A 24,044-nucleotide genomic window follows, 5' to 3' on the forward strand; every position below is an offset into this window, starting at 1 on the left:
GCTGAAGTATTGGTCAGTGGCCGGCCAGCCCCTGGATCACAGTGAGCGCTCATTCGTCAGTGATGGTTGGGGGCGTATCCAGATTAAAGAAGGTAACTAAGTGTGGGTCTTCATTCTTACGTTTGCACGCTGTCAGATGAATGTCTAAGCATACACCTATAAGTGTATAGTAAGTTAAATACATGTTACTGTACTAAGGTAGCAGGTATATTATAAAAAGTTTTTTTTTTTATGCTCCAAAACCAAAGTTTTTTATAAGGAGGATTTTTTTCCCCCAGCAAATATGTCGCTTCCCCCAGGGATAAATACATGCTCTTTCAGAGAAACTTAAGCTAGTGGCATCATTAAATGATGCATGGAGGCATGGGTTTAATAAAGCTGACCTAGTCATAATCTCACAGTTTGTGAGTTTGAGCCCAGCATTGGTCTTTGCAGTGATGGTGTGGAGCCTCACTGGGAATCTGTGTCTCCTTCTCTCTAGCCCCTCCCCTGTTTGTGCGTGCTCGTTCTCTCAAAATAAATATTAAAAAATTTTTTAAAAGGCTGACCTAGGACCATTTTGGAAATGCTACATTTTCTCAAGTGTTTCCTCTGCTAAATTTTATTTGTCAGTTGTTGACTTGAAATTGTCCTCACCCCACTTCGATGTATTATGAAGGAAAATGAAAAACAAAAGAAGCCCCTTGGATTGTAGGCAGTCAGGCAAGGGAAGCAGGGACTAAAGATAAACCCAGGTACCATAGCTCTGGATAGGAGTCAGCAACAGATTTGCTGGTTGACTTTGGAAAGTTACTAACTTCTCTGAACTTCTGTTTTCTCCCTCTTAAGTGGGCTTGTGCAAGTTAACTGCGACTACGTTGAGTACATATAAGTTTATAGAACAATGCCTGGTGCACAGCAGGCATGCAGTAAATGGTGATGGTTCGAATAAATGAATGCCTGCTATGTGCCTGGTGTCCATGTGGGGGATACTATGTTCAGTCTTGACAGTGACCCAGGGAAATAGGTGTTTTACGTGCGATGAGCCTGAGAAATTCATTGTCTTGGTCTGGATCATACCTCTGGGATTCAAATTTGGGTCAGGCTGAAGGTCCTAGCTTTGCATCACATCATGCTCCCTGGCCCAGGAGTGAGAGTACTTGTTCCACAGTGGGTGCTCAGCATCTACTTCTTTTCTTTTTCTTTTCTTTTTGTCATTCACTCAACTTATTTTTTTTTTTTATTCTCAAGTTAGCTAACATACAGTGTAGTCTTGGCTTCAGGAGTAGATTCCCATAATTCATCACTTCATTATAACACCCAGTGCTCATCCAACAAGTGTCCTCTGTAATGTCCACTCCCGTACCCCCCAGCATGTGTTTCTTCCACAAATCACCTAGGTAAGTGGGAGAGTGCTTGTGAGTCCTTTGCAAGAGGAGTAAGCCCTTGTCTTTGTTTTGGAAGCATCAGGTGACTGTATTCCCCTCATGGCCTGACACCCATGCTGCCTTGAGCTCAATCCATGCATGCTTCTTGGGTTGCCAGCTGCCTTCCTAGGCCACTTTGACCATGTGTGAGCCTTGGATCCTCCTCTGGCTATTGAGAAGAGGGCTGACAGTGAAGAAAACAGTCAGCAAAACTAAAAGGCAACCGACGGAAGGGGAGAAGATACTTGCAAATGACGTATTAGATAAAGGATTAGTATCCAAAATCTATAAAGACCTTACCAAACTCAACACCCCCAAAAAACCAAATAATCCAGTGACAAAGTAGGCAGAAGACATGAATAGACACTTTTCCAAAGAAGACATCCAGATGGCTAACAGACAAATGAAAAGATGCTCAACATCACTCATCAGGGAAATACAAATCAAAAGCACAATGAGATACCACCTTACAGCTGTCAGAATGGCTAACATGAACAACTCAAGCAATAATGGATGTTGGTGAGAATGTGGAGAAAGGGGAACCCTTTTACACTGCTGGTGGGAATGCAAACTGGTACAGCCACTCTGGAAAAAGTATGGAGGTTCCTCAAAAAATTAAAAACAGACCTATCCTACAACCCAGCAATTGCACTATTTATCCAAAGGATACCAAAATGCTGATTCGAAAGGGTACGTGCACCCCAATGTTTATAGCAGCACTATCGACAATAGCCAAAGTATGGAAAGAACCCAAATGTCCATTGACAGATGAATGGATAAAGATGTGGTATATATATTTAATGGAATATTACTCAGTGATGAAAAAGAATGAAATCTTGCCATTCCCAACAACATGGATAGAACTAGAGTGTATTATGCTAAGCAAAATAAGTCAGAAAAAGACAAATATCCCATGATTTTGCTCATGTGGAATTTAAGATACGAAACAGATGAACATAAGGGAAGGGAAGGGAAGCAAAAATAATATAAAAACAGGGAAACAAACCGTAAGAGACTGCCAAGTACAGAGAACAAACTGAGGGTTGGTGGTGGGGTGTTGGGTGGCGGGGTGGCGGGGGGAAGAGCTAAAGGGGTGATGGGCATTAAGGAGGACACTGGGTGTTATATGTAAGTGACTCACTTCTAGGAAGAAAAAAAAAAAGGGCCATGGGCCTGGTTAGTGATGATAAGAGTTGCACCCCTACTAAGTTATAGAGCTTAAGGATGTGGCTAATCTCCAGGACAGTGTGCTAGTCTCTACATCAGTGCCTAGGGGGTGGCCATCTGGAGGCTGAGGAAGGTCATTTCCCTGCATTTCTACTGCCTTTCTCCCTCTTCCCTCTCTTCTCCCACTGTGTTCACCAGTACCTTAAATTCTTTATATGGTGAATAATGCTTTTCAATCTTACTACTGAGGTTTAGAGGTAGATGCTTTCAGAAGCAAAGATTTGGTGTGCAAAGTGCCCATGTAGTCATATAGTCAGTGTCTAGACCTCTGGGAGATGCAAGTATGTGTGTGTGGTAGGCATAAGGGATGGACATGATGGCAAGCCTGGGGCTAGAGAAATGGGAGGAGGTAAGTGAGCATGATGTTTGCTCAGTTCTGTTGAGGATATCACCTGGCCAGGTGTGAATTTTCAGAAGTTTTATATGAGATTTTATATGAGAATCAACACCAGTTTGTGCCGAGTGGGTGATCTGGTTCTACTGTGTGCTCTCCTGCCTGAATTGAATAGGATCCAGTTGTCTCTCAGCCCCTTTAAATAAGCTGTTTATTAGCCCAAGGATCTTGTTAAAATACAGATCCTGGTACAGTTGGGTCAAGATTCTGCATTTCTAAGAGGTTCTCAGATGATGGTGATGTTCCAGGGTGCACGTGGTGTTCGTTGCTGAGGGTGGCAGTTGGATTTCAGTGTGCCTGCCAAGTGTGATCAGTGGTTAGTGCCAGTGGGGCTGTGCCTTCAGTGCCAGGCGATGATAGTTTTACTCGAGAAGATACGTGGCTCCTCCAGCACCCTGACAAAGGCTTTTCCGGGCTCTGCATGTTACCCCAACTTCGTGCAGAGGGTCGGCCTACATGTTTCTAATAGGTATTGGCAGTGCTTATATTTGGAGCCTCCTCGTTCTTTACCTTTTTCTCTCCTTAGTGATTCACGAATCATCTGTCATCACCAGCTCTTCAAAGACAGTTCACATGTTTTACGTGGAAGTGTAAATCACTGATAACTGACATTCCTCCCGAGGAGGCTGGTATCTTTGGTGGAACTAAGTTGTGGAACTTAAGGATCAAGTCTCAATTCAGCTGTGAGCTGGAGTTGAAAGTGTTTAGGAACACCTGCCTGGTATCAGCGAAGTACCCCGAGGCAGTGCCCAGCCTGGCCTACGTGAGGTGGCATCTGCTTTGCCGTGTCTTTTCGGGAGAGGACAGGGAGGAAGGAGAAATGGTTATTTCAGCCCTGTCTAGCAGTGGCTAGTAGCCGTTGTAAGCACCCCAGTTATGTATAACTTCATACTCATGCCTTCACATTCCCAGGATCCTGTTCTGATCTTGGATGTCACTTCAGTGGATGTTGGCTCTGATAATGTCACCTGAAGTTTCCTGGTCCCCCATCCTTGCTGATTGCTAAATAGCTCTCATTGTAACTTCACTGTGCTCAGGAAGCTGTGGTATTTAAAAAAAAAAACTGTCTTCTGTTCCCTCCCTTTCTTCTCCCCTCCCTCTCTTGGTTTCCTAAGTATGCACACCTGCCTTACTACCTATCCCTCCTTGCTCTTCGTACTGACCATAGATTAAAAAAAAAAATTTTTTTTTTTTCAATGAAATGTGAAGTTTTCCTCTGGTGAAATAAATTTCCATTTTGAACGTTCGGCATACAGCATGAATGTTTATTCACCTCTTAAGCTAGTACCACTCAGAACTGGGTATTGTTGCAGAAACAGTTTAAAAGCCAGGTGGGTGCTGTCAGGTTGGGAGGAAAGCAAGTGGGTCGTTCTAGTGGATGATCACTCATCTGCCAGGACCTCTGAAAAGGAAGAGGTCAAAATTCAGTGTCCACTGTCCTGCCAGTGCCATCATAGATGGCTTTTCTTCCACAATGGCGATGTCGGAGGTAGTGTGTTGTAATGCGGGGAGGAGGCATTGGCCTTGGCGTGTGGACTGTGTGAGTTGATCTTGTCACCTAAAAGCCGAGCCTCGGTTTCCTTCTCTGCACCCCCCAGGTAAGTGCCATGCTCCCTGCCTACCTCATGTGGTTGGTGGGGGTACAGGGTGACACCGTGTTAGTTAGGGAAGTGCTTTGCAGGTTGTAATGTGCTTCCAAAGGCAGGTGTTGGCCCCCGTGACCAGGAACAAATTGAATGGTTTGTTTTTATAAGCCAAGAAGGGATTCAGAACAAAAGCAAGAAATCTTTGCTTCACTGGCTGCAGAAGAGCCTATTCTGATGATAGCACTAATTCCTTTTGTTCACGAGGTGAAGTTATATAATAAAGGTATAATTTTATGCACTCACAGTGAGTGTTAGCTGCATTTTATGGTTAGGATATTGGGGTTCCCTGGGCCCCAAAGTTAGTGTGCTAGTTCTTGGAACATAGCGAGCGTGCTCTTGAAATACAAAGACTGTGTTCACCTCTCTTCTGAGCCACTTGGAAATCCCAGCCCAGTCTGCTCTCCTGCAGACATTTGGGAAGGAAGAATTAGAAGCTCTTTGTGAGGCAGTGGTAGGGGAAGAAAACTTCTCTTGTGTCACCCATAGGCTGAGCTCCATTTGGGACTCCATGGAGACTGAAGTGACCTGACTGGGGCAATGACTTACCATCGGCCTCTTCCCAAAGGACGTCCTGAAGAAACTTCCCCAGCGCCTGGCCATGCTGGTGGTACTGAGCCCCTGACAGCTTGATTCCAACATCAAAAGGGGCATTGAACTAGGAGGAGGGGTGGGGAAGACCCAGGAAGTGTCAGAGGTCACACCCTCCCACCTCTGCCCCAAACACACAGACCTCCCAAAGGATTTCCTGGGCTCTCCGGGTCTCATCACAGGGACAGGGAGGGAGGAGGGTGTGCGGGCCCAGCAGGTGCCAGTGAGAGGCCACTCAGCCAGATTACTCGCCTTCTTAGGCCTGTTCTTCCCGCCCCTGCCATCTTCAGACTTACCTTGTACTCTTTGCTTACCTCTAGTGAGGTTGCTCATAAAAGCTATGGGGTTCCCGAGATTGCTCCCACTCCCCCTTGTAATTTTGGAAGACCTAAGTTTGAGGTTGCCAATGGTAGAATTTCAGACTCCAGTATGGAGACCGGGAGGACAGTGGGTCTTGCCAGTGTCCTAGCAGTAGCCCGGGTGGTGGTCCCTGCCCCTCATCTGCCCCCACCTCCTCTCCCAGCCATTCTTCCTCTCCTGGGCACAGGTCTTTCCTTGTTCCATGGGAAGTTAGACAAGAAGCTGACCTTTGCCTGGAAAGATGCTCTGAGCCAAGTGCTCCCTTCTTTCTGTGCCTCTGTCTCTTCCCTTCTCCAGGGGAGCACCCTATTTTCCCAGCTCTGTCAGCACTCTAGCAAATGATTTATTGAAGCTCAGCTTTGGGTAAATGGGGAAGAGCTCTGTTTGCAGCCACATCATGGATTCCCCTACTTAAGAGCAGACTGTATCGTTATCTCTGTTCCTCTAGTAGCTGCCTTGGTACCTGGCAACCTGCATGCTGGTCACCGAGATGTCTGAACAAGTCACTGAGGGGATCCTGGTGGTGGGAGGGAGCCTTTGGTCATTGGTCCTTCTGCCGCCTGCCCTGGAGCCTCGTCCAGTCCAGGGCTGCAGTGACGCCCAGCGTGGAGCCCCCTTGTCTCCGCCAGGCTGGCCCAAGGCCTTGCCTCCACGCCGGGTGCAGTCCTCCGGGCCTCTCTGCCAGCAGGTACCGCCGTTATTCTCATTTCACACATGAGCAGACGTGCTCCAAGAGGTTGTGAGAAAAACAAATAGCTGCTTGTTGAAAAAACTGACCTTCCTCGTCTCCACTGTGAAGGTGGAGAGAGTGGGGAAGGACATGATTGATATTTTAGGAAACTTTGGCCCGTCTGTTCTCTCCCATGGGCAATTATTTCTTTCTCTTCCATCCTGTGGCTGACAGGTGACCTGAATAGACTTCTTGGGAACCACATGAGCATGGGTCTGGGGGCCTGCTGGCTGGCAGGGCACCTGGAACTGGGCGGCCACATGGCAACTGCTGATGGGGAGGTTTGCTTCTGGTGACTTGAAAAGGCCCATTTGGCCTCAGTGCCTCATGAGTTCTGTCAGGGATGGGGGGCGCCGGGGGAAAGGACAGGACTTGGTCTCAAAAGTCTTACGGCTCTGAAAGCCGATTCCAGGAGGAACGTGTCTGGGGGACGGTGGGGGCCTGGGATGGGACAGGTGGAGCCCCAGTGCAGGAGGGGCTCAGGCAGTAGGTCCAGAGCCCTGCAGCCAGGGATGCAGGCCTCCCCACCTCTGTCAGCTCCAGATTTCGGGTTCTAGTTGAGGCAGCACAGTCCACCTCTTCCAAGGCCAGCCTTTGTGGGAACTGGAAACTTCTAGTCATCCCATCTCTGCCTTGAGTCATCAAGCCACTGAAACCTCTTCCCTGTCTGGGCAAAGTGAGCATAGCCTGACTGGGGTGAGTGTCAGCCACAGGGGCTGCCGGTCTCACCAGGAAATTCCCCGGTTTGAGGATTTGTAGGAATCGAATGGGGCTCTCACATGTGGTGTGGAGGAGGCACCTGAGAGCACCCCTTGGTTCTGCTGAGGGTCCGAGAGCAGGGGTTGGGAGCTCATCCTTTGCTAGAAGAAGCTGGCGGGAGGGAGGGAGGCCAAGGCAGGGCACACTCCAGCTTCTCGGGCCAGAAGAGACCAGGGAGAGGCGTTCTTAGGCCACTGTGCATGCTCCGTTTGCCAGACCAGTGAGGGGAAGGGGGGCTTGGGAGCTGGAGTCAGCCGTGACTGCAGGTCCCGCCTCTGCCACACACTGGCTGTGGCGTGTCAGGCACGTGTGCTCACCTGTCTGAACTTCTTTTCCTTGTCTCTACCACAAGGGCAATAATGTCAGCCCTACTTACCTCACAGGTTGTTGTAGAGATTAAATGGTGTGTGATAAGGGAAAGACAGTTTGCAGATGAGATCCTGGTCAATAGACACAAGCAGTGCGATAATTAAGGACTCCCCCAGGGGAATTCTGGTTCCACTGCATGGAGGTGTCTGTCATCTGAATGCTTGTCAGAACCATCGCCTTAACCACAGCCAGCCTTTCAGGAAATTTGCATAGAGAACCCCTACAAAATCCCTTTACTCCCTCTCTGTCCTCATGTTCTCTTTATTTCCAAGCTTGCTCCTCACCTCGGGCAGGATTTGTCGGAGCCACGATAAGCCCCACCGATCCTGTCGTTGTCTACAGATGGGGGTTGGTGAGGGGCCACCAGAGATGGGCTGGCGGTAGCTGGCCTGTCCAGGGTGCTGTCTGCATACACTCCAGCCCCAGGAAAGGCTGGAGAGGCCCAGAGGCCACGAGTTTTCTGTGGGGAAATGCCTTCAGTCCATGACCAGCCGACTCTCGCTGGCTGTCTTGGCAACATGCGTGCTGGCTCCCCTTTGAAATCATCTGGTGTCAGCACCCCTGCTGTCCTGCTCATGGCTCTGGTCCTGTCCCGTTCTGTTGTAGCAAAGTCCTTTCTCTTAGACTTCTGCCTCCTGATGGGAAAAGACCTGGAGCCAGTTCAGGGTCAACTGTTGTGCTATTTTATATTTTGTAAGTAGTCGGTAGGTGGATCCCTGTTCATAGCCTGCCCTCCTCCCTCCTCCCGTCCACTGCCACAAAAGCATAAAACTGCAGAGGAACCAACCCGGATTTCTAGTTCATCCTCTGCCCCTTCCACTTGACTTGTGTCTTCTGGGTGGATCAAGCCTTCTAGAGCTCGGGGCTGCAGTTTGGCTGGTGGCTTCTTGGACTCCTTTCTCTGCTGGAAAGAGGTATTCTCTTTTTAGGGCCCCAACCCTCTCCCTCTCCCCCGTATACTTCTGGAAGCAGAGTGAGGTGTGAAACTATGGTCAGACCCAGATTCCTCCTTTGTGCTCTTGGAGATAGCTGAAGCCCAGAGAGTTTGAGCCACTGCCCAGGTCACACAGCTGGCAGCTACATGGCAAGGCTGGGATGAGATACCCCAATTCGAATGTGGGGCTTTGTGGGGAGACATCTTACCTGTACTTTCTGGTGTTCGGGGCTTAGGAAGCTGGAGCCTGCCATGGCCAAGTCTGCCCACAGCACGCTGAAGAGCAGCAGGCTGCACATGGTCCCCGGGGAGGGCATGGTGTCAGGTGGGCCTGGAGGACAGATGGTCTCCAGGCAGTGGGCCCTCCCCTGTCTCCCTGTACCCCAGATCTGGTGAGGGGACTTGGCCCTGGGATGTCACTGCAGAGTAGAGAAGCTCTTCCTACCCCTGAGAGAGGGGCTCCCTCTGTTCACTGCCCCAGGTAGAAGCGAATTAAAGGATGTGTGCCCTCTATTCCCAGGCTGTTGAGCAGTGAGACTCCCCATGTTTGTCCTGGGCCCCAGGGAGCTTGTGCTGAATTTCTTAATGAAGGATCATGAAGCTGGGCCAGCAGGGTTCCCGGGGGATACGGGGGCTTGGGGGGCTCCAGCCACCCCACGTTGTGCAGCCTCCCCTTTGTTCAGTTGGGCCTGTGAATGGCCAGCAGTCACAGTAAATTAAACCCATAAACCCACACATGAAGAGTAGAGAGAGAGTACCTACCTGGGGTTCCTGGTGGAAGTGGTGCCCGGTAGCTGTCTGGTCCTTATGTAGGAAGCCCTGTGTTTGTTTTAAACTAGCAACCCCTTCCTAACGTCCTGTGGCTGCTTTACATTCTTTGGGAACTCATATGCTCGTGTCCTCTGGGTAGAAATCAGCAGTGGAGGTCACATGCTCGGAGAGATTGCTGCGTTGGCACCTGCTCCAGCTGTCACCAAGTGGTCCCAACTCTGGTTCAGGTGGGAGGGGGGAGGCGGCTCAGGGGTCCAGGTCAGCTTTGCTGTTCTCTGCTGCTCTGCATACTCCCCTTCTGAAATTCCTCTTCTTCCTGGCTAGAATGAGGTGATGGTTACCAGATTTTTAAGAGTTTTTCCAGCCCCAACATGTTATTTTCTGTGACTGATGCTGCTTTGGCTTCCACAAACCTCTGGAGCTCATAGGGATCCTGACTCCGGAAAGTTTCATGCTTCCCCAAGCAGGGAAGTGCCATGATAGAATGAGGAGTTTGCTGGGAGGGACAGTGACACAGGCTCCTGACTGTCCTTTCAGAGGAGGAGGCGTGGGGATCGTTTCCAGAATGCGTCGGTTTGCCTTGGTGTTTCCTGACGTCTTGCCTTGTCTCCCTTCCCCTAGCCACGTTCTGAGAGGGAACAGACTGGCCCTGGAGGGAGAAGAGCTATGGCCCAGTGCTGGCACAGGTGACTACTCCCAGGGTGATGGGCCCCAGGCAGATGACTAGTAATCTGCCTTGTGTCAGAGCCGCTCCTCAGAGTGGCTTTGAGGATGACATGAGGTGATGGATGTGAAAATCTTCTGAGGTGTCATGCACATGACTGCCCCTTCTGTTCTGGCCAGTGGGATTTGCAAGTGTATGCTGTGGTCACACGTTCTTGGATGATGAGTTAATTAACATCACAGGGGAATCCTTCCCTGTCTGGAGAGCTTCATCTAATTGGATGCCCAGGCAGTGACTCCTAAGGGCTAAATGAGTTGCCTCCACAGAAATTGTAGCATTTCTGAGCAGGAACTCTCTTCGTGCTGGGGCTCAGGGGCTCAGAGCTGGGAGATCAGGAAGGGCTCCTTGAAACAGGCAGAAGGTGAAAATGGAAGGGAGGGCATCACCCGGTGTGAGCAAAGGTGAACAGAAGGCGTGGGTGTATGTAGAGCGTTTGGGGTAAAGATTAGAAAGTTGGCTGCCTTGGATGAGGGTGTCCGTGGGCGGGGGGGAGGGTGTCATCAGGAGAGGCCTAGAAGATGGTTCTGGGTCAGGTTATACACGGTCTTGAAGGCCTTGCTAGTTCAAGGAATTTGGGCATTTTCTGCAGGAGGGAGGCCCCGGAAGGTTCTTGAACAGAGGAGTGACAGGATTGTGGAATACAAGAGTTGGGAAGACCTTGAAGAGCTGGGAGGCTGAGCTTTGATTTCACTGGAAGGAACCCTGAACACCAAAAAGGCCCCAGTCCCCTCAAAGCCACACAGCCTTCAGTGGCAGATGCTGGCTTTCCAGGTTCCTGGCTGCTAGGTCAGTGTCTTCCCTGATAGACCATCCTGATTGCACAGCAAACCTGGGATTCCAGAAAAATCTTGCTGTGAGAGGGGTGGGATTGGGGCAGGGGATGCAGTTAGGCTATCAAGGCAATAGAAGGCTGATCATCAAATGACTGGCCACCTGACTTAAAGGGGGCACTGGACCCTTGTAGAGTCTCTAGGGACAGTGGAGGCACGGGAGGGTCTGGACTAAGCCCCTTAGTAGAAGGTGGGGGACTAAGTACCTTTTCGTGGAAAACCTCTCATTGCCAGATTGCCATAAGGGCTGGAATCCCTCCTTTAGCCCCAGCAGAATGTGAGCATGTTTCCAGGAGGCCTTCCCCCTTGTCAGCCACCTGAGCTTAGATCTCTTGGCTCCTGGGTGTGGACAAATCTGGAGTTCTTGGAGAAGATTTGCAGCTTTTTCAGAGCCCCTTTCCCAAAAGGAAAGCCAAACAGAAGCCCTCACAGACCCAACTATGGTGACCAGGCACCTGCTAAGACATGAAGCCTCTGCCTAATCCGGATGCAGGAGCTGCCAGTGTTGATCCTAGATAAGGCTACCGGCCAGCAAACACCCTGCTCGCTCTGTTATCTTTGGGGGACAGAGAGGTGGCCAGTGTGTCGGGAATGACCCTAACCACATACCACAGAGTCGAGGCTGGTAGGGGGAGGGAGGAACATCTGATGGATGTCAGAACTGTTGAGGAAGGAGCCAGGGGACACCCAGAACTTTCCTCGCTGCCCACTCATAGTCATGGAAGCAGAGACAGGCATGTGGTGAGGAATGTACGCACATTGGAGCCAAGGGGAGTCTGGAGGAAGACAGTGTGACTCAGGGAAAGGACTGACTTTCCCGAGGCTCATTTTCTTCCTCATTCCTTTCAAGTGTGGATCATCTCAAGGCCAGTTTGGGCCCTCCCTGTCCTGTGTCTTTCCCAGAACTTAGCAGGTGCTCATTGCACATGCTTCTTGTGGATTGCTTGCTGGCTGGTGATTTCTTTCCCATTGTGGGGCCTTGCGGGCCTGCCTTAATGAATGGATGGGAAGCACTCATCACCTCTGAATTAATTGCTGTATGTTAATGGTGTCTGAGAACAAATTATACACTTTCTACTACACTTCCATTTCTACTGACAATTAGTTGGCTTGTGTAGCACTTTTTTTCATCAGTTTGGCCAAACCTCTTGTCTGAATGAGGCAGATTTTGGGGTTGTAGAAAGAGGTTTTTATTTTTTGGTGATGGGGTTATAGATAGAAATTTTTTTCTGGTGGGATTTCTTTTTTGTCTTGGTTTCCATACTTTTAGGTTGGCATTGTTCAATAGAAATACCATGCCAGCCTCAAGAGCCTCATAAGTATTTTAAATTTCATTAGGAAATGTAAAACCCAGTGAAATCAACTTAATATATTTTCTTTAATCTAATAAATCTAAAATATCAGTTTGATGTGTAATCAATCTACAAAATGCTTAATGAGATACCAGACCCTGGTTTCCTTTTTACGAAATCTTCAAAATTCAGTGCACCTAAACTTTTTCCAGTACATCTCTGCTCACACTAGCCTCATTTCCAGTGCTTAGTAGCTGCATGTGGCTTGTGGCTGCTGTACTGGACAGCACCATTCTAGGTAATCATGAGTATCATTCTTGCAACTCCCACAAGCTTAGCCATGCTCTCTTCCATGCCTCCAGCTGTCTGAGCCAGGTCTTTCCAACCGAGGCTTCCCGTTGTCCTGCCGTCATGGTGCTGGGGCCCCAAGAGTTAGTTTCTCCTACTTTTAATCTTCCTCCCCAACAGCTTCTGCTCTCAGCCTTAAAATATGCCCTGGTCTCTAATCCTGCAAGGGTCTATCTGGCACCGGCCTGCTTCCCTTCACTCTACCACCTCCAGGAATAACTTCCTTTCCCTTTCCCTTTCCCTGTTTCTTCCTTAGTGTACACTGGCCCCTCAAAACTCCAGAGAGAACTCCCATCTACACCCTGTGTTGAAGCCGTTCTCTGTGTGTTGCCGGTAGCAAAGCCATAGTCTAGGGACCACTAAGAGCCATGGGATCTCAGGATGAGGACTTCAAGGCTGTCTAATCTCAGTTTCCGGGTGCAGGCCTGTGCTGGGCTGCACTGGATTCGTGGCAGAGCTTATAAGGACACTGGGTATTTTTATACCTGATCCTCCAATTCTGATCTGAAGTGGGGCCCCAGAGTTTATATTTTTTAAAAAAATTTATTTACTTTAAGTGGTTATTTATTTTGAGGGGGGGTAATGTGTGAGTAGGGGAGGGGCAGAGCAAGAGACAGGGAGAGAGAACCCCAAGCAGGCTCCATGTCCTGTGCAGCGCAGAGCCCCACGCAGGGCTCGATCTCATGAACTGTGAGATTATGACCTGAGCCGAAATCAGGAGTAGGATACTTAACCAACTGAGCCTCCCAGGCGCCCCTAAATTTTTATTTAAATCCCAGTTAGTCAACATACAGAGTAATATTAGTTTCAGGTATACAGTATAGTGATTCAACACTTCCATACAACATCTAGTGCTTATCATGACAAATGTCCTCCTTAATCCGCATCCCCTATTTCACCCATCTCCCCACCCACCCCTCCTCTGGTAACCATCAGTTCTCTGTAGTTAAGAGTCTGTTTCTTTGTTGGCTTTTGTTTTTCCCCATTTTGCTTGTTTGTTTTGTTAAGTTCCATATATGAGTGAAATCATAAGGTATTTGTCTTTCTCTATTTCACTTAGCATTATACTGTTGAGCTCCTCCATTCATGTTGTTGCAGATGGCAAGGTTTCATCCTTTTTTATGGCTGAGTAACATTCCAGTGTGTGTGTGTGTGTGTGTGTGTGTGTGTGTGTGTGTGTGTGTGTGTACCTCATTATCCATTCATTAGTCATTGGAGGCTTGGGCTGTTTCCATAGTTTGGCTATTGTAGAGAAAGCTGCTACAAACATCAGGGTGAATGTGTCCCTTTGAATTAGTGTTTTTATATTCTTTGGGTACACCTAGTGCAATTGCTGGATTGTAGAGTAGTTCTATTTTTAACTTTTTGAGGTATCTCCATTCTGTTTTCACCAGTGGCTGCACCAATTTGCATTCCCACCAACAGTGCAAGAGGGTTCCCCTTACTCCACATCCTCACCAACATCTGTTGTTTCTTGTGTTGTTGACTTAGCCATTCTGGCACTTGTGATTTGTATTTCCCTGATGATGAGTGATGTTGAACACATTTCATGTGTCTATTGGCCATCTGTGTGTTTTCTTTGGAGAAGTGTCTGTTCATGTCTTCTGCCCATTTTTAAATTGGATTATCCATTTTTTTTGTGTTGAGATTTTTAGGTTCTTTATATATTTTGGACACTAATCCTTTATCAGATATGTCATTTGTAAATATCTTCTCCCATTCCTTAGGTTGCCTTCTAGGTTTGTTGATAGTTTCCTTGGCTATGCAGAAGCTTTTAATTTTGATACGTACCTATAGTTTATTTTTTATTTTATTTCCCTGCCTCAGGAGACATATCTTGAAAGAAGTTGCTATGGCTGCTGTCAGAAAAATTACTGCCTGTGCTCTCTTCGAGAGTTTTTATGGTTTGGGACTGACATTTAGGTCTTTAGTCCATTAAAAAAATTTTTTTTTAATGTTTTATTTATTTTTTTTGAGTGAAAGAGACAGAGCATGAGTTGGGGGAGGGGCAGAGAGAGGGAGACACAGAATCTGAAGCAGCACAGGCTGATGCAGGGCTCGAACTCATGAACTGTGAGCCAAAGTCAAATGCTTAACTGACTGAGCCACCCAGGCACCCCTCTTTAGTCCATTTTGAATTTATTTTTGTGTATGGTGGAAGAAAGTGGTCCAGGTTCATTAACTTGCATGTTGCTGTCCAGTTTTCCCAATACTATTTGGTGAAGAGACATTGTTTTTCCCATTGGACATTCTTTCCTGCTTTGTTGAATTTTAATTGACCATATAATCGTGGCTTCATTTCTGGGTTTTCTATTCTGTTATATTGGTCAATCTGTCTATTCTTGTGCAAGTGATCACTTATAGCTTTGTAATATAACTTGAAGTCAGGAATTGTGATGCCTCTAACTTTTTCTTTTTCAGGGTTGCTTTAGCTATCTGGGGTCTTCTATGGTTCCATACAAATTTTAGGATTGTTTGTTTTGTGAAAAATGATGTTGGTGTTTTGATAGGGATTGCATTGTGTAGGGATTGCAAATGTGTAGATTGCTTTGGGTAGTGTAGACATTTTCACAATATCCTTCCAATCCATGAACAGCGCACATCTTTCCACTTCTTTGTGTCATGTTCAGTTTCTTTCATCAGTGTTTTATAGTTTTCAGAGTATAGGTCTTTCACTTCTTTGGTTAGGTTTATTCCTAAGTATCTTAGTGTTTTTTGGTACAATTGTAAACAGGATTGATTCCTTAACTTTTCTTTCTGCTGCTTCATTATTGGTGTATAGACATGCAACAGGGGTGCCTGGATGGCTCAGTTGGTAGAGCACATGACTTGTAATCTCAGGGTTATAAGTTCAAGCCTGATGTTGGGCATGGTGCCTACTTAAAATTAGAAATGCAGCAGATTTCTATACATTGGTTTTGTATCCTGCGACTTTACTGAATTCATTAGCAGTTCTAGCTAGCAGTTTTTTGGTGGAGTCTTTGGTGGGTTTTTACATATAATCATATCATCTGCAAATAGTGAAAGTTTTATTCTTCCTCACTGACTTTGAGGCCTTTTATTTCTTTTTATTATCTGATTTCTTTGTATTTTTTTTTTTTATTAGCTGTGACTAGGACTCTAGTACTGTGTTGAATAAAAGTGGTGAGAGTGGACATCCTTGTTTTGTTCCTGACTATAGAGGAAAAGTTCTCTGCTTCCCCTAGTTAGGATGTTATTACCTGTGGGTTTTCATATAGGTCCTTTATTATGTTGAGGTATGTTCTCTCTAAACCTACTTTGTTGAGAGTTTTTACCATGAATGGGTGTTTTACTTTGTCATACGCTTTTTCTGCATCTTTTGAAATGATCATATGGTTCTTAGCCTTTCTTTCATTAATGTGATGTATCATGTTGATTGATTTGCAAATATTGAGCCACACTTCCAACCCAGGAATAAATCCTACTTGATAGTGGTGAATGATTTTTAAATGTATTACTGGATTTGGTTTCTAGTATTTTATTGAGAATTTTTGCATCTAGGTTCACTAGGGATATTGGCTTGTGGTTCGCTTTTTTTGTGGTGTTTTGTTTTTATCTGTTTTTGGCAATCAGGGTGATACTAGCCTCATAGAATAAATTTGAAAGTTTCCCTTCCTTTTCTAATTTTTGGAATAATTTGAGGAGAATAGGTATTAACTTTTCTTTAAATGTTCGGTAGATTCGCCTGTGAAGCCATCTGGTCCTGGATTTTGTTTATTGGAAGTTTTTGGATTATTGATTTCAAGTTCTTTGCTGGTTACCAGGGTGTTCAAGTTTTCTATTTCTTCCTGTTTCAGTTTTGGTAGGAATTTATCAATTTCTTGTAAGTTATCCAATTTTTTGGCATATAGTGTTTCATAATATTCTCTTATAATTGTATTTCTGTGGTGTTGGTTATTTCTCCTCTTGCATTTATGATTTTATTTGGGTTCTTTTTTTTTTTGATAAGTCTGGCTAGAGGTTTATCAGTTACATTAATCTGTTCTGTTGGGCTTTTTTTCTTGTTTGTTTCTATATCATTTATCTCTGCTGTAATCTTTATTATTTCCTTCCTTCTGCTGGCTTATTTGTTCTTTTTCTAGCTCCTTTAGGTGTAAGGTTAAGTTAAGGTTGTTTATTTGTGATTTTTCTTGTTTTTTTAAAGTAGGCCTGTATTGCTATGCTCTTCCCTCTTAGAACTGCTTTTGCTGTATCTCAAAGGTTTTAGACCATTATGTTTTCATTTTCATTTGTTGCTAGGTATTGCTAAATTCTTCTTTGATTTCCTAGTTGACCCTTTCATTGTTTAGTAGCATATTATTTAACCTCCATGTATTTGTGGTCTTTTCAGATTTTTTTCTTGTGGTTGACTTCTAGTTTCATAGTGTTGTGGTCAGAAAAGCTGCATAGTAAGACTTCAGTCTTTTTGTATTTGTTGAGGTCTGTTTTGTGTCTTAATATGTGATCTCTTATGGAGAATGTTCCATGTGCACTTAAAAAGAATGTATATTCTGTTGTTTTAGGATGGAATGTTCTGAATATATCTTTTAAGTTCATCTGGTGCAGTGTGTCATTCAAAGCTATTATTTCATCAGTCAGAAAAAGACAGGTATCATATGTTTTCACTCATATGTGGAATATGAGAAACTTAACAGAAGACCATAGGGGAAGGGAAGGAAAAATAAGTTACCAACAGAGAGGGAGGCAAACCACAAGAGACTCTTAAATACAGAGAACAAACTCAGGGTCGATGGGGGTGGGGAGTTGGGAGAGCAGGGAAAATGAGTGATGGGTATTGAGGAGGGTACCTGTTGGGATGACCACTGGGTGTTTGTATGTAAGTGAGGAATCACAGGAATCTACTCCCAAAGCCAAGACTATACTGTATACACTGTATGTTAGCTAACTTGACAAAGTATTAAAAATAAAGAAATAAAAATAGATTTAAAAAACCCAAAACAAAAGCCATTTTTCCCTTGTTTATTTTCTGTTTAGATGATCTGTCCATTGATGTAATTGGGGTTTTAAAGTGTCCTATTATTGCATTATTATCAATTAGTTTGTTTATGCTTGTTTTATTTTATTTATTTGGGTGCTCCCATGTTGGGTGCATAAACAATCTTGTTGGATTGTCCCTTTTATTATTATATAGTGCCCATCTTTGTCTCTTGTTACAGTCTCTGTTTTAAAGTCTAGTTTGTCCATGGGGTGCCTGGGTGGCTCAGTCAGTTGTGTCCAACTCTTGATCTCAGTTCAGGTCTTGACCTTATGGTTGTGAGTTCAAACCCTGTGTTGGACTCATGCTGAGTGTGGAGCCTATGTAAAAAATAATAATAAACGGGCTCCTGGGTGGTTTAGTCAGTTGTGTCTGACTCTTGATTTCAGCTCCTGTCATGATCCCAGGGTTGTGGGGTTAAGTCCCATGTCTGGCTCCATGCTGAATGTGGAGCCTGCTTCAGATTCTAAGATTCTCTCTCTCTCCCTCTGCCCCTCTCCCCCACTCTCTGCCTCTCAAATAATAAAAACAAACAAACATCTAGTTTGCCTGATATAAGTATTGATATTTTAGCTTTCTTTTGATGTCCATTTGCAAGGTAAATGTTTCTCCATCCCCTCACTTTTTTTTTAATTAAAAAAAAATTTAATGTTTGTTTATTTCTGAGAGAGAGTGTGAGTGGGAGAGGGGTATAATTTTTTTTAATGTTTATTTTTGAGAGAGCACAAGCAGGGGAGAGGCAGGAAGAGAGGGGGACAAAGGATCCCAAGCAGGCTCTGTGCTGACAGCAGAGAGCCTGATGTGGAGCTCAAACTCACAAAGCGTGAGATCATGACCTGAGCCAAAGTTGCACACTTAACCGACTAAGCCAACCAGGCGCCCCAACTCTAACCTCTCACTTTCAATCTGCAGGTGTTTTTAGGTCTAAAATGAGTCTCTTACAGGCAGCATATAAATGGTTTCTTTTTTCTTTTTTTTTTTTAATCCTTTCACCCTGTGTCTTTTGATTCGAGTATTTAGTCCATTCACATTCAAGGTGTGCAGGGCTTGAACCCACGAACCATGAGATCATGACCTGAGCTGAAGTCAGATGCTTAACTGACTGAGCCACCCAGCCACCCCAGTGTTTTTGTTTTTGATTTTAATGTTTATTTTTTGAGAGAGAGAGGGAGGGAGGGAGGGAGAGTGAGTGGGGAGGGGCAGAGAGAAAGGGAGACAGAATCTGAAGCAGACACCAGGCTTTGAGCTGTCAGCACAGAGCCTCAATGTGGGGCTCAAACTCATGGACTGCGAGATCATGACCTGAGCAGACTGAGCTACTCAGGCACCCCCTTGGTGGTTTTTTTTTTTTTAAGTTTATTTATTTTAAGAGAGAGAGAGAGTACACATGAATGGGGTAGGGGCAGAGAGAATCCCAAGCAGGCTCAGTGCCATGAGTGCAGAGCCCAAAGCAGGGCTTGATCTCATGAACCATGAGATCATGACCTGAGCCAAAATCAAGAGTCAGACGCTCAACGGACTAAGCCACTCAGGCACCCCTACTGGTTTTTGATACAGAGTTTCTATTAGGTTTATATATAACCCCCTTCTGCAAATAGCAATCTGTATTAAGTTTATGGTTGTTTTAGTTTGAAGACCTTCTTTTTTCCTCTCCTCCCCATGTTTTAGGTATGTATATGTTACTATATTTTATATCCCGTTTTTGGTGTGTGTCTGAGTTCCTTGCCTGATTTTTAGAGAAATACTCATTTTACTGCTTTTGTGCTTCCTGCCTTTATACTGTCACTTTTAGTCTCTCCACTCAGAGAGTCCTCCTTACTATTTCTTGTAGGGCTAATTTAGTGGTCATGAACTCCTTTAGTTTTTGTCTGTCTGGGAAACTCTCTCTCTCTCCTATTCTGAATGATAGCCTTGCTGGATAGAGTAATCTTGGCGGCAGATTTTTCCCATTCAGCACTTTGAATATATCATGCCACTCCTTTCTGGCTTGCTAAGTTTCTGTTGAAAAATCTCTAGCTAGCCTTACGTGTTTTCTCTTATAAGTTAATGACTTCTTTTGTCTTACTGCTTAAAAATTTTATTTTATTTTGCAGATTTAATTACAATATGTCTTGGTGTGGGTCTGCTTCTGTTGATTTTGATGGGCGTTCTCTGTGCCTCCTGGATCTGGATGTCTATTTCCTTCCCCAGATTATGGAAGTTTTCAGCTATTAGTTCTTTTTTTTTTTTTTTTTTTTTTAAATTTTTTTTTCAACGTTTTTTATTTATTTTTGGGACAGAGAGAGACAGAGCATGAACGGGGGAGGGTCAGAGAGAGAGGGAGACACAGAATCGGAAACAGGCTCCAGGCTCCGAGCCATCAGCCCAGAGCCTGACGCGGGGCTCGAACTCACGGACCGCGAGATCGTGACCTGGCTGAAGTCGGACGCTTAACCGACTGCGCCACCCAGGCGCCCCACAGCTATTAGTTCTTCAAATAAAATTTCTGCCCCCTTTTCTCTCTCTTCTTCTGGGACTCCTATAATACGAATGTTACTACATTTGAACAAGTCATTGAGTTCCCTAAGTCTGTTCTCATTTTGTATATTTTTTTCTCTCTTTTGTTCAGCACCATTGCTTTCCATTACCTTGTCTTCTAGGTCATTAATTCATTTCTCTGTTCCTTCCAGCCTTCTATTCATTGCTTCAAGTATGTTTCTAATCTCATTTATTGTACTCTTCCTCTCTGATTCTTTTTTAACTCTTATATCTCTAAGGTAGGGTCTCACTGATCTCTTCTTTTCTCTGGCTGTGGGTTTATCTTATTCTTTCATTTGGGATAAATTCCTGTCCTTGCATTTTGTCTAAGTCTCTGCCTTCTTCTCTGTGTTAGAAAAGCCATTTATGTCTCCTGCTCCTTCTTTGATGTGGCTTCTTCTCTCCCTTCAGTTGTGGAGTTTGTTCTGTCAGTCTTCAGATCAATTTCTGGGATGTTTGGGATGATTTTATAGTTATCTGGTTATGTTATTGAGATGGGGCAATTCTAGGGTCCTCCTACTCCACAACCATCTTCTGACTATTCCCAACGATCTGTATTTTAACAAGTATCTCAGGCAATTCCTTTCTGATTGTAAAATAATTGGTTACCTCGAGCAGAAAATTCAGCACCCCCCCCCCCCATATATTTTAATACCTTATTCTGGAAAGTCTCAAACACATAAAAAATGTTAATATAATGAATCTCAAGGCATCCATCATCAGCTTCAACATTTATTTACATCTTCCTCTGTTTATCCTCCACATTATTTTTTTGGGGGGTGGGATAATCTCAGAAGTCGTGTAACTTCAGCTTTAAAAACTTGAATGTAGGGGTGCCTGGGTGGTTCAGTTGGTTGAGCATTTGACTCTTGATTTCAGCTCAGGTCATGATCCCAGCATTGTGGAATTGAGCCCCACGTTGGGCTCTGTGCTGACAGCATGGAGCCTGCTTGGGATTTTCTCTTTCCCTCTCTGCCCCTCCTCTGTTCATGTACTGTCTCTAAATAGATAGATAAACTAAAAAAAAAAAAAAAAAAAAAAAAAAAAAAAAAAAAAAAAAAAAAAAAAAGGCGAGTATGTGTCTCCACAGATAAAATACACAGTTGGTTTGTTCACATCCGGAGCTCACATTTGGTTGACCAGTCCATGAAGTCTCTTAGTCTACAACAATCCCCTACTTGCCCCTCTCTTCCATCCCTTCATGCATTTTACACAACAGGCTATTTGTCCTGCAGTTTTCTGCATTCTGGACTTGGTGGACCACTTTCTTGTGGCATTGCCTGACTTATTCCTCTCCCGCCTGCCTCTCTAAACTGGTAGTTACACTTCAACACGGAGAGCCTCATGAACTTTTCACATAATGGAGTTATGTACCACTGATTATTGTTGTCTACACTTTTTATTAAAAATTACAAAAGGTGATTTTCTGTTCTGTTGATTTCTATGTTTTTTAGTATTTTTTCCTTTAGCAATTATTTTGTTAATTCACATACAGTTTGTACCAAAAGGCAAAATAAATGTAGGATTTTAAAAAATTATTTACTCATTTTCAAAATAAGGTTGGTGTCTTAGCAACCGGCAATGTTTTTTTCCTATAATAAACTTAGGGATTTTTTATATAAGTGTTTCAATGAGTTTTATAGTCCTTATTCCTTTAGATGCTTCTATATTTGATGATTCCCATGTGGTTTTGACATGACACTATACTTTAAAGTTTGAGAGTGCATGCATGCATGAGTGGGGGAGGGGTAGAGAGAATGTTAAGCAGGCTCTCCACTGACAGTGTGGAGCCTGATGGGGGGCTCAAACCCATGAACCGTGAGATCATGACCTGAGCTGAAATCAAGAGTCAGGTGCTTAACTGAGCCACCCAGGTGCCCCTCAAAACACTTTAAAAAAAAATTCTTAATAATTTATATATTTTTAAATTTACATTCAAGTTAGTTAACATACGGTACAACAGTGATTTCAGGAATAGATTTCTTAATGCTCCTTACCCATTTAGCCCATCCCCCCTTTGATAACCTCTCCAGAAACCCTCTGTTCTCTATATTTAAGAGTCTCCTATGTTTTGTCCCCCTCTCTGTTTTTGTATTATTTTTGCTTCCCTTCCCTTATTTTCATCTGTTTTGTATCTTAAAGTACTCATATGAATGAAGTTATATTTGTCTTTCTCTAATTTCACTTAGCATAACACCCATCTAGTTATATCCGGATGTAGTTGCAAATGGCAAGATTTCATTCTTTTTGATTGCTGAATAATACTCCAGTGTACACACACACACACACACACACACGTATATATACATATATACATATGTGTGTGTGTGTATACACACACACACACGACATCTTCTTTATGTACATATCATATATATACATATATACGTGTGTGTGTCTTTATGTACATATCATATATATACATATATACATGTGTGTGTGTAGTTTTGCTGATTGTTTCCTTTGCTGTGCAGAAACTTTTTATTTTGATGAGGTCCCAATAATTCATTTCTGCTTTTGTTTCCCTTGCCTCTAGAGACATGTTGAGTAAGAAGTTGCTGCGGCCAAGTCAAAGAGGTTCTTGCCTGCTTTCTCCTCTAGGATTTTGATGGCTTCCTGTCTTATGCTTAGCTCTCTCATCCATTTTTAGTTTAGTTTTGTGTATGGTGTAAGAAAGTGGTCCAGGTTCATTTTTCTGCATGTCGCTGTCCAGTTTTTCCAGCACCATTTGCTGAAGAGACTTTATTCCATTGGATATTCTTTCTTGCTTTGTCAAAGATGAGTTGGCCATACGTTTGTGGGTCCATTTCTGGGTTCTCTATTCTGTTTCATTGATCTGAATGTCTGTTCTTGTGCCAGTACCATACTGTCTTGATGATTACAGTTTTGTAATACAGCTCAAAGTCTGGGATTGTGATGCCTCCAGCTTCAGTTTTCTTTTTCAAGATTGCTTTGGTCATTCGGGATCTTTTCTTTAGGCTATTCTGGTTCCATACAGATTTTAGAATTGTTTGTTCTAGCTCTGTGAAGAATGCTGGTATTATTTTGATAGGTATTGCATTGAATATATAGATTGCTTTGGGTAGTATTGAAATGTTCACAATATTTGTTCTTCCTATGCAGGAGCATGGAATATTTTTCCTTTTTTTTTTTTTTTTTTTTTTTTTTTTTTTTTGGTGTCTCCTTCAATTTCTTAAGCTTTCTATAGTTTTCAGTGTATAGAGTTTTCACCTCTTTGGTTAGGTTTATTCCTAGGTGTTTTATAGTTTTGGTGCAATTGTAAATAGGATCGATTCCTTGATTTCTTTCTGTTGCTTCATTCTTGGTGTATAGGAATGCAACTAATCTCTGTGCATTGATTTAAACAAATTTTTTTAGGTTATTCATTTTTAGAGATAGAGCATGAGTGGGGAAGGGGCAGAGAGAGGGAGACACAGAATCTGAAGCAGGGTCCAGGCTCTGAGCTGTCAGCACAGAGCCCGACGCGGGGCTTGAACTCATGAACTGTGAGATCATGACCTGAGCTGATGTCGGACACTCAACCGACTGAGCCACCCAGGCGCCCCTGTGCATTGATTTTATATCCTGCGACTTTGTTGAATTCATGGATCAGTTCTAGCAGTTTTTTTGGTGGAATCTTTTGGGTTTTCCATATAGAATATCACATCACCTGTAAAGAGCAAAAGTTTCACCTCCTCCTGGCCGATTTGGATGCCTTTTCTTTGTGTTGTCTGATTGCCGAGGCTAAGGCTTCCAATACTATGTTGAATAACAGTGGTGAGAATGGACATCCTTGTCTTGTCCCTGACGTTAGGGCGAAAGCTCTTAGTTTTTCTCCATTGAGGATGATATTAGTGGAGGGTCTTTCATATATGGCTTTTATGATCTTGAGGTACAATGCTTCTCTCCCTACTTTCTTGAGGGTTTTTATCAAGAAAGGATGCTGTATTTTGTCAAATGCTTTCTCTGCATCTATTGAGAGGATCATGTGGTTCTTGTCCTTTCCTTTATTGATGTGATGTATCACATTGATTGATTTGTGTATATTGAACCAGCCCTGCATCCCAGGTATAAAGCCCACTTGGTCATGGTAAATAATTTAAAAAAATTTTTTTTTAAATTTATTTTTGAGACAGAGAGAGACAGAGCATGA

General features: G+C 44.2%; 1 protein-coding gene across 6 annotated transcripts; it reads right to left on the minus strand.

Moving 5' to 3' along the window:
- Positions 1 to 4,318: 4,318 nt before the first annotated feature.
- GHRL (ghrelin and obestatin prepropeptide) lies at positions 4,319 to 9,261 on the minus strand. Of its 6 annotated transcripts, XM_015545217.2 has the most exons (5): positions 8,623 to 9,141; positions 8,267 to 8,383; positions 5,220 to 5,328; positions 5,034 to 5,076; positions 4,319 to 4,429 (listed from the first exon to the last, which is right to left on the minus strand). In XM_015545217.2, the coding sequence occupies exons 1-5, from the start codon at positions 8,728 to 8,730 to the stop codon at positions 4,414 to 4,416; spliced, it is 393 nt and encodes a 130-aa protein (XP_015400703.1). In that variant the 5' UTR covers positions 8,731 to 9,141; the 3' UTR covers positions 4,319 to 4,413. The 6 variants fall into 6 exon arrangements, with proteins under 6 accessions (XP_015400703.1, XP_015400704.1, XP_007075530.1 ...); XM_015545218.2 differs by lacking the exon at positions 5,034 to 5,076 and having other exon boundaries at positions 8,267 to 8,380; XM_007075468.3 differs by lacking the exon at positions 5,034 to 5,076.
- Positions 9,262 to 24,044: the final 14,783 nt, after the last annotated feature.

Source organism: Panthera tigris, chromosome A2 (genome assembly GCF_018350195.1).
Source record: "Panthera tigris isolate Pti1 chromosome A2, P.tigris_Pti1_mat1.1, whole genome shotgun sequence".
NCBI classification, from domain to species: Eukaryota; Metazoa; Chordata; class Mammalia; order Carnivora; family Felidae; genus Panthera; species Panthera tigris.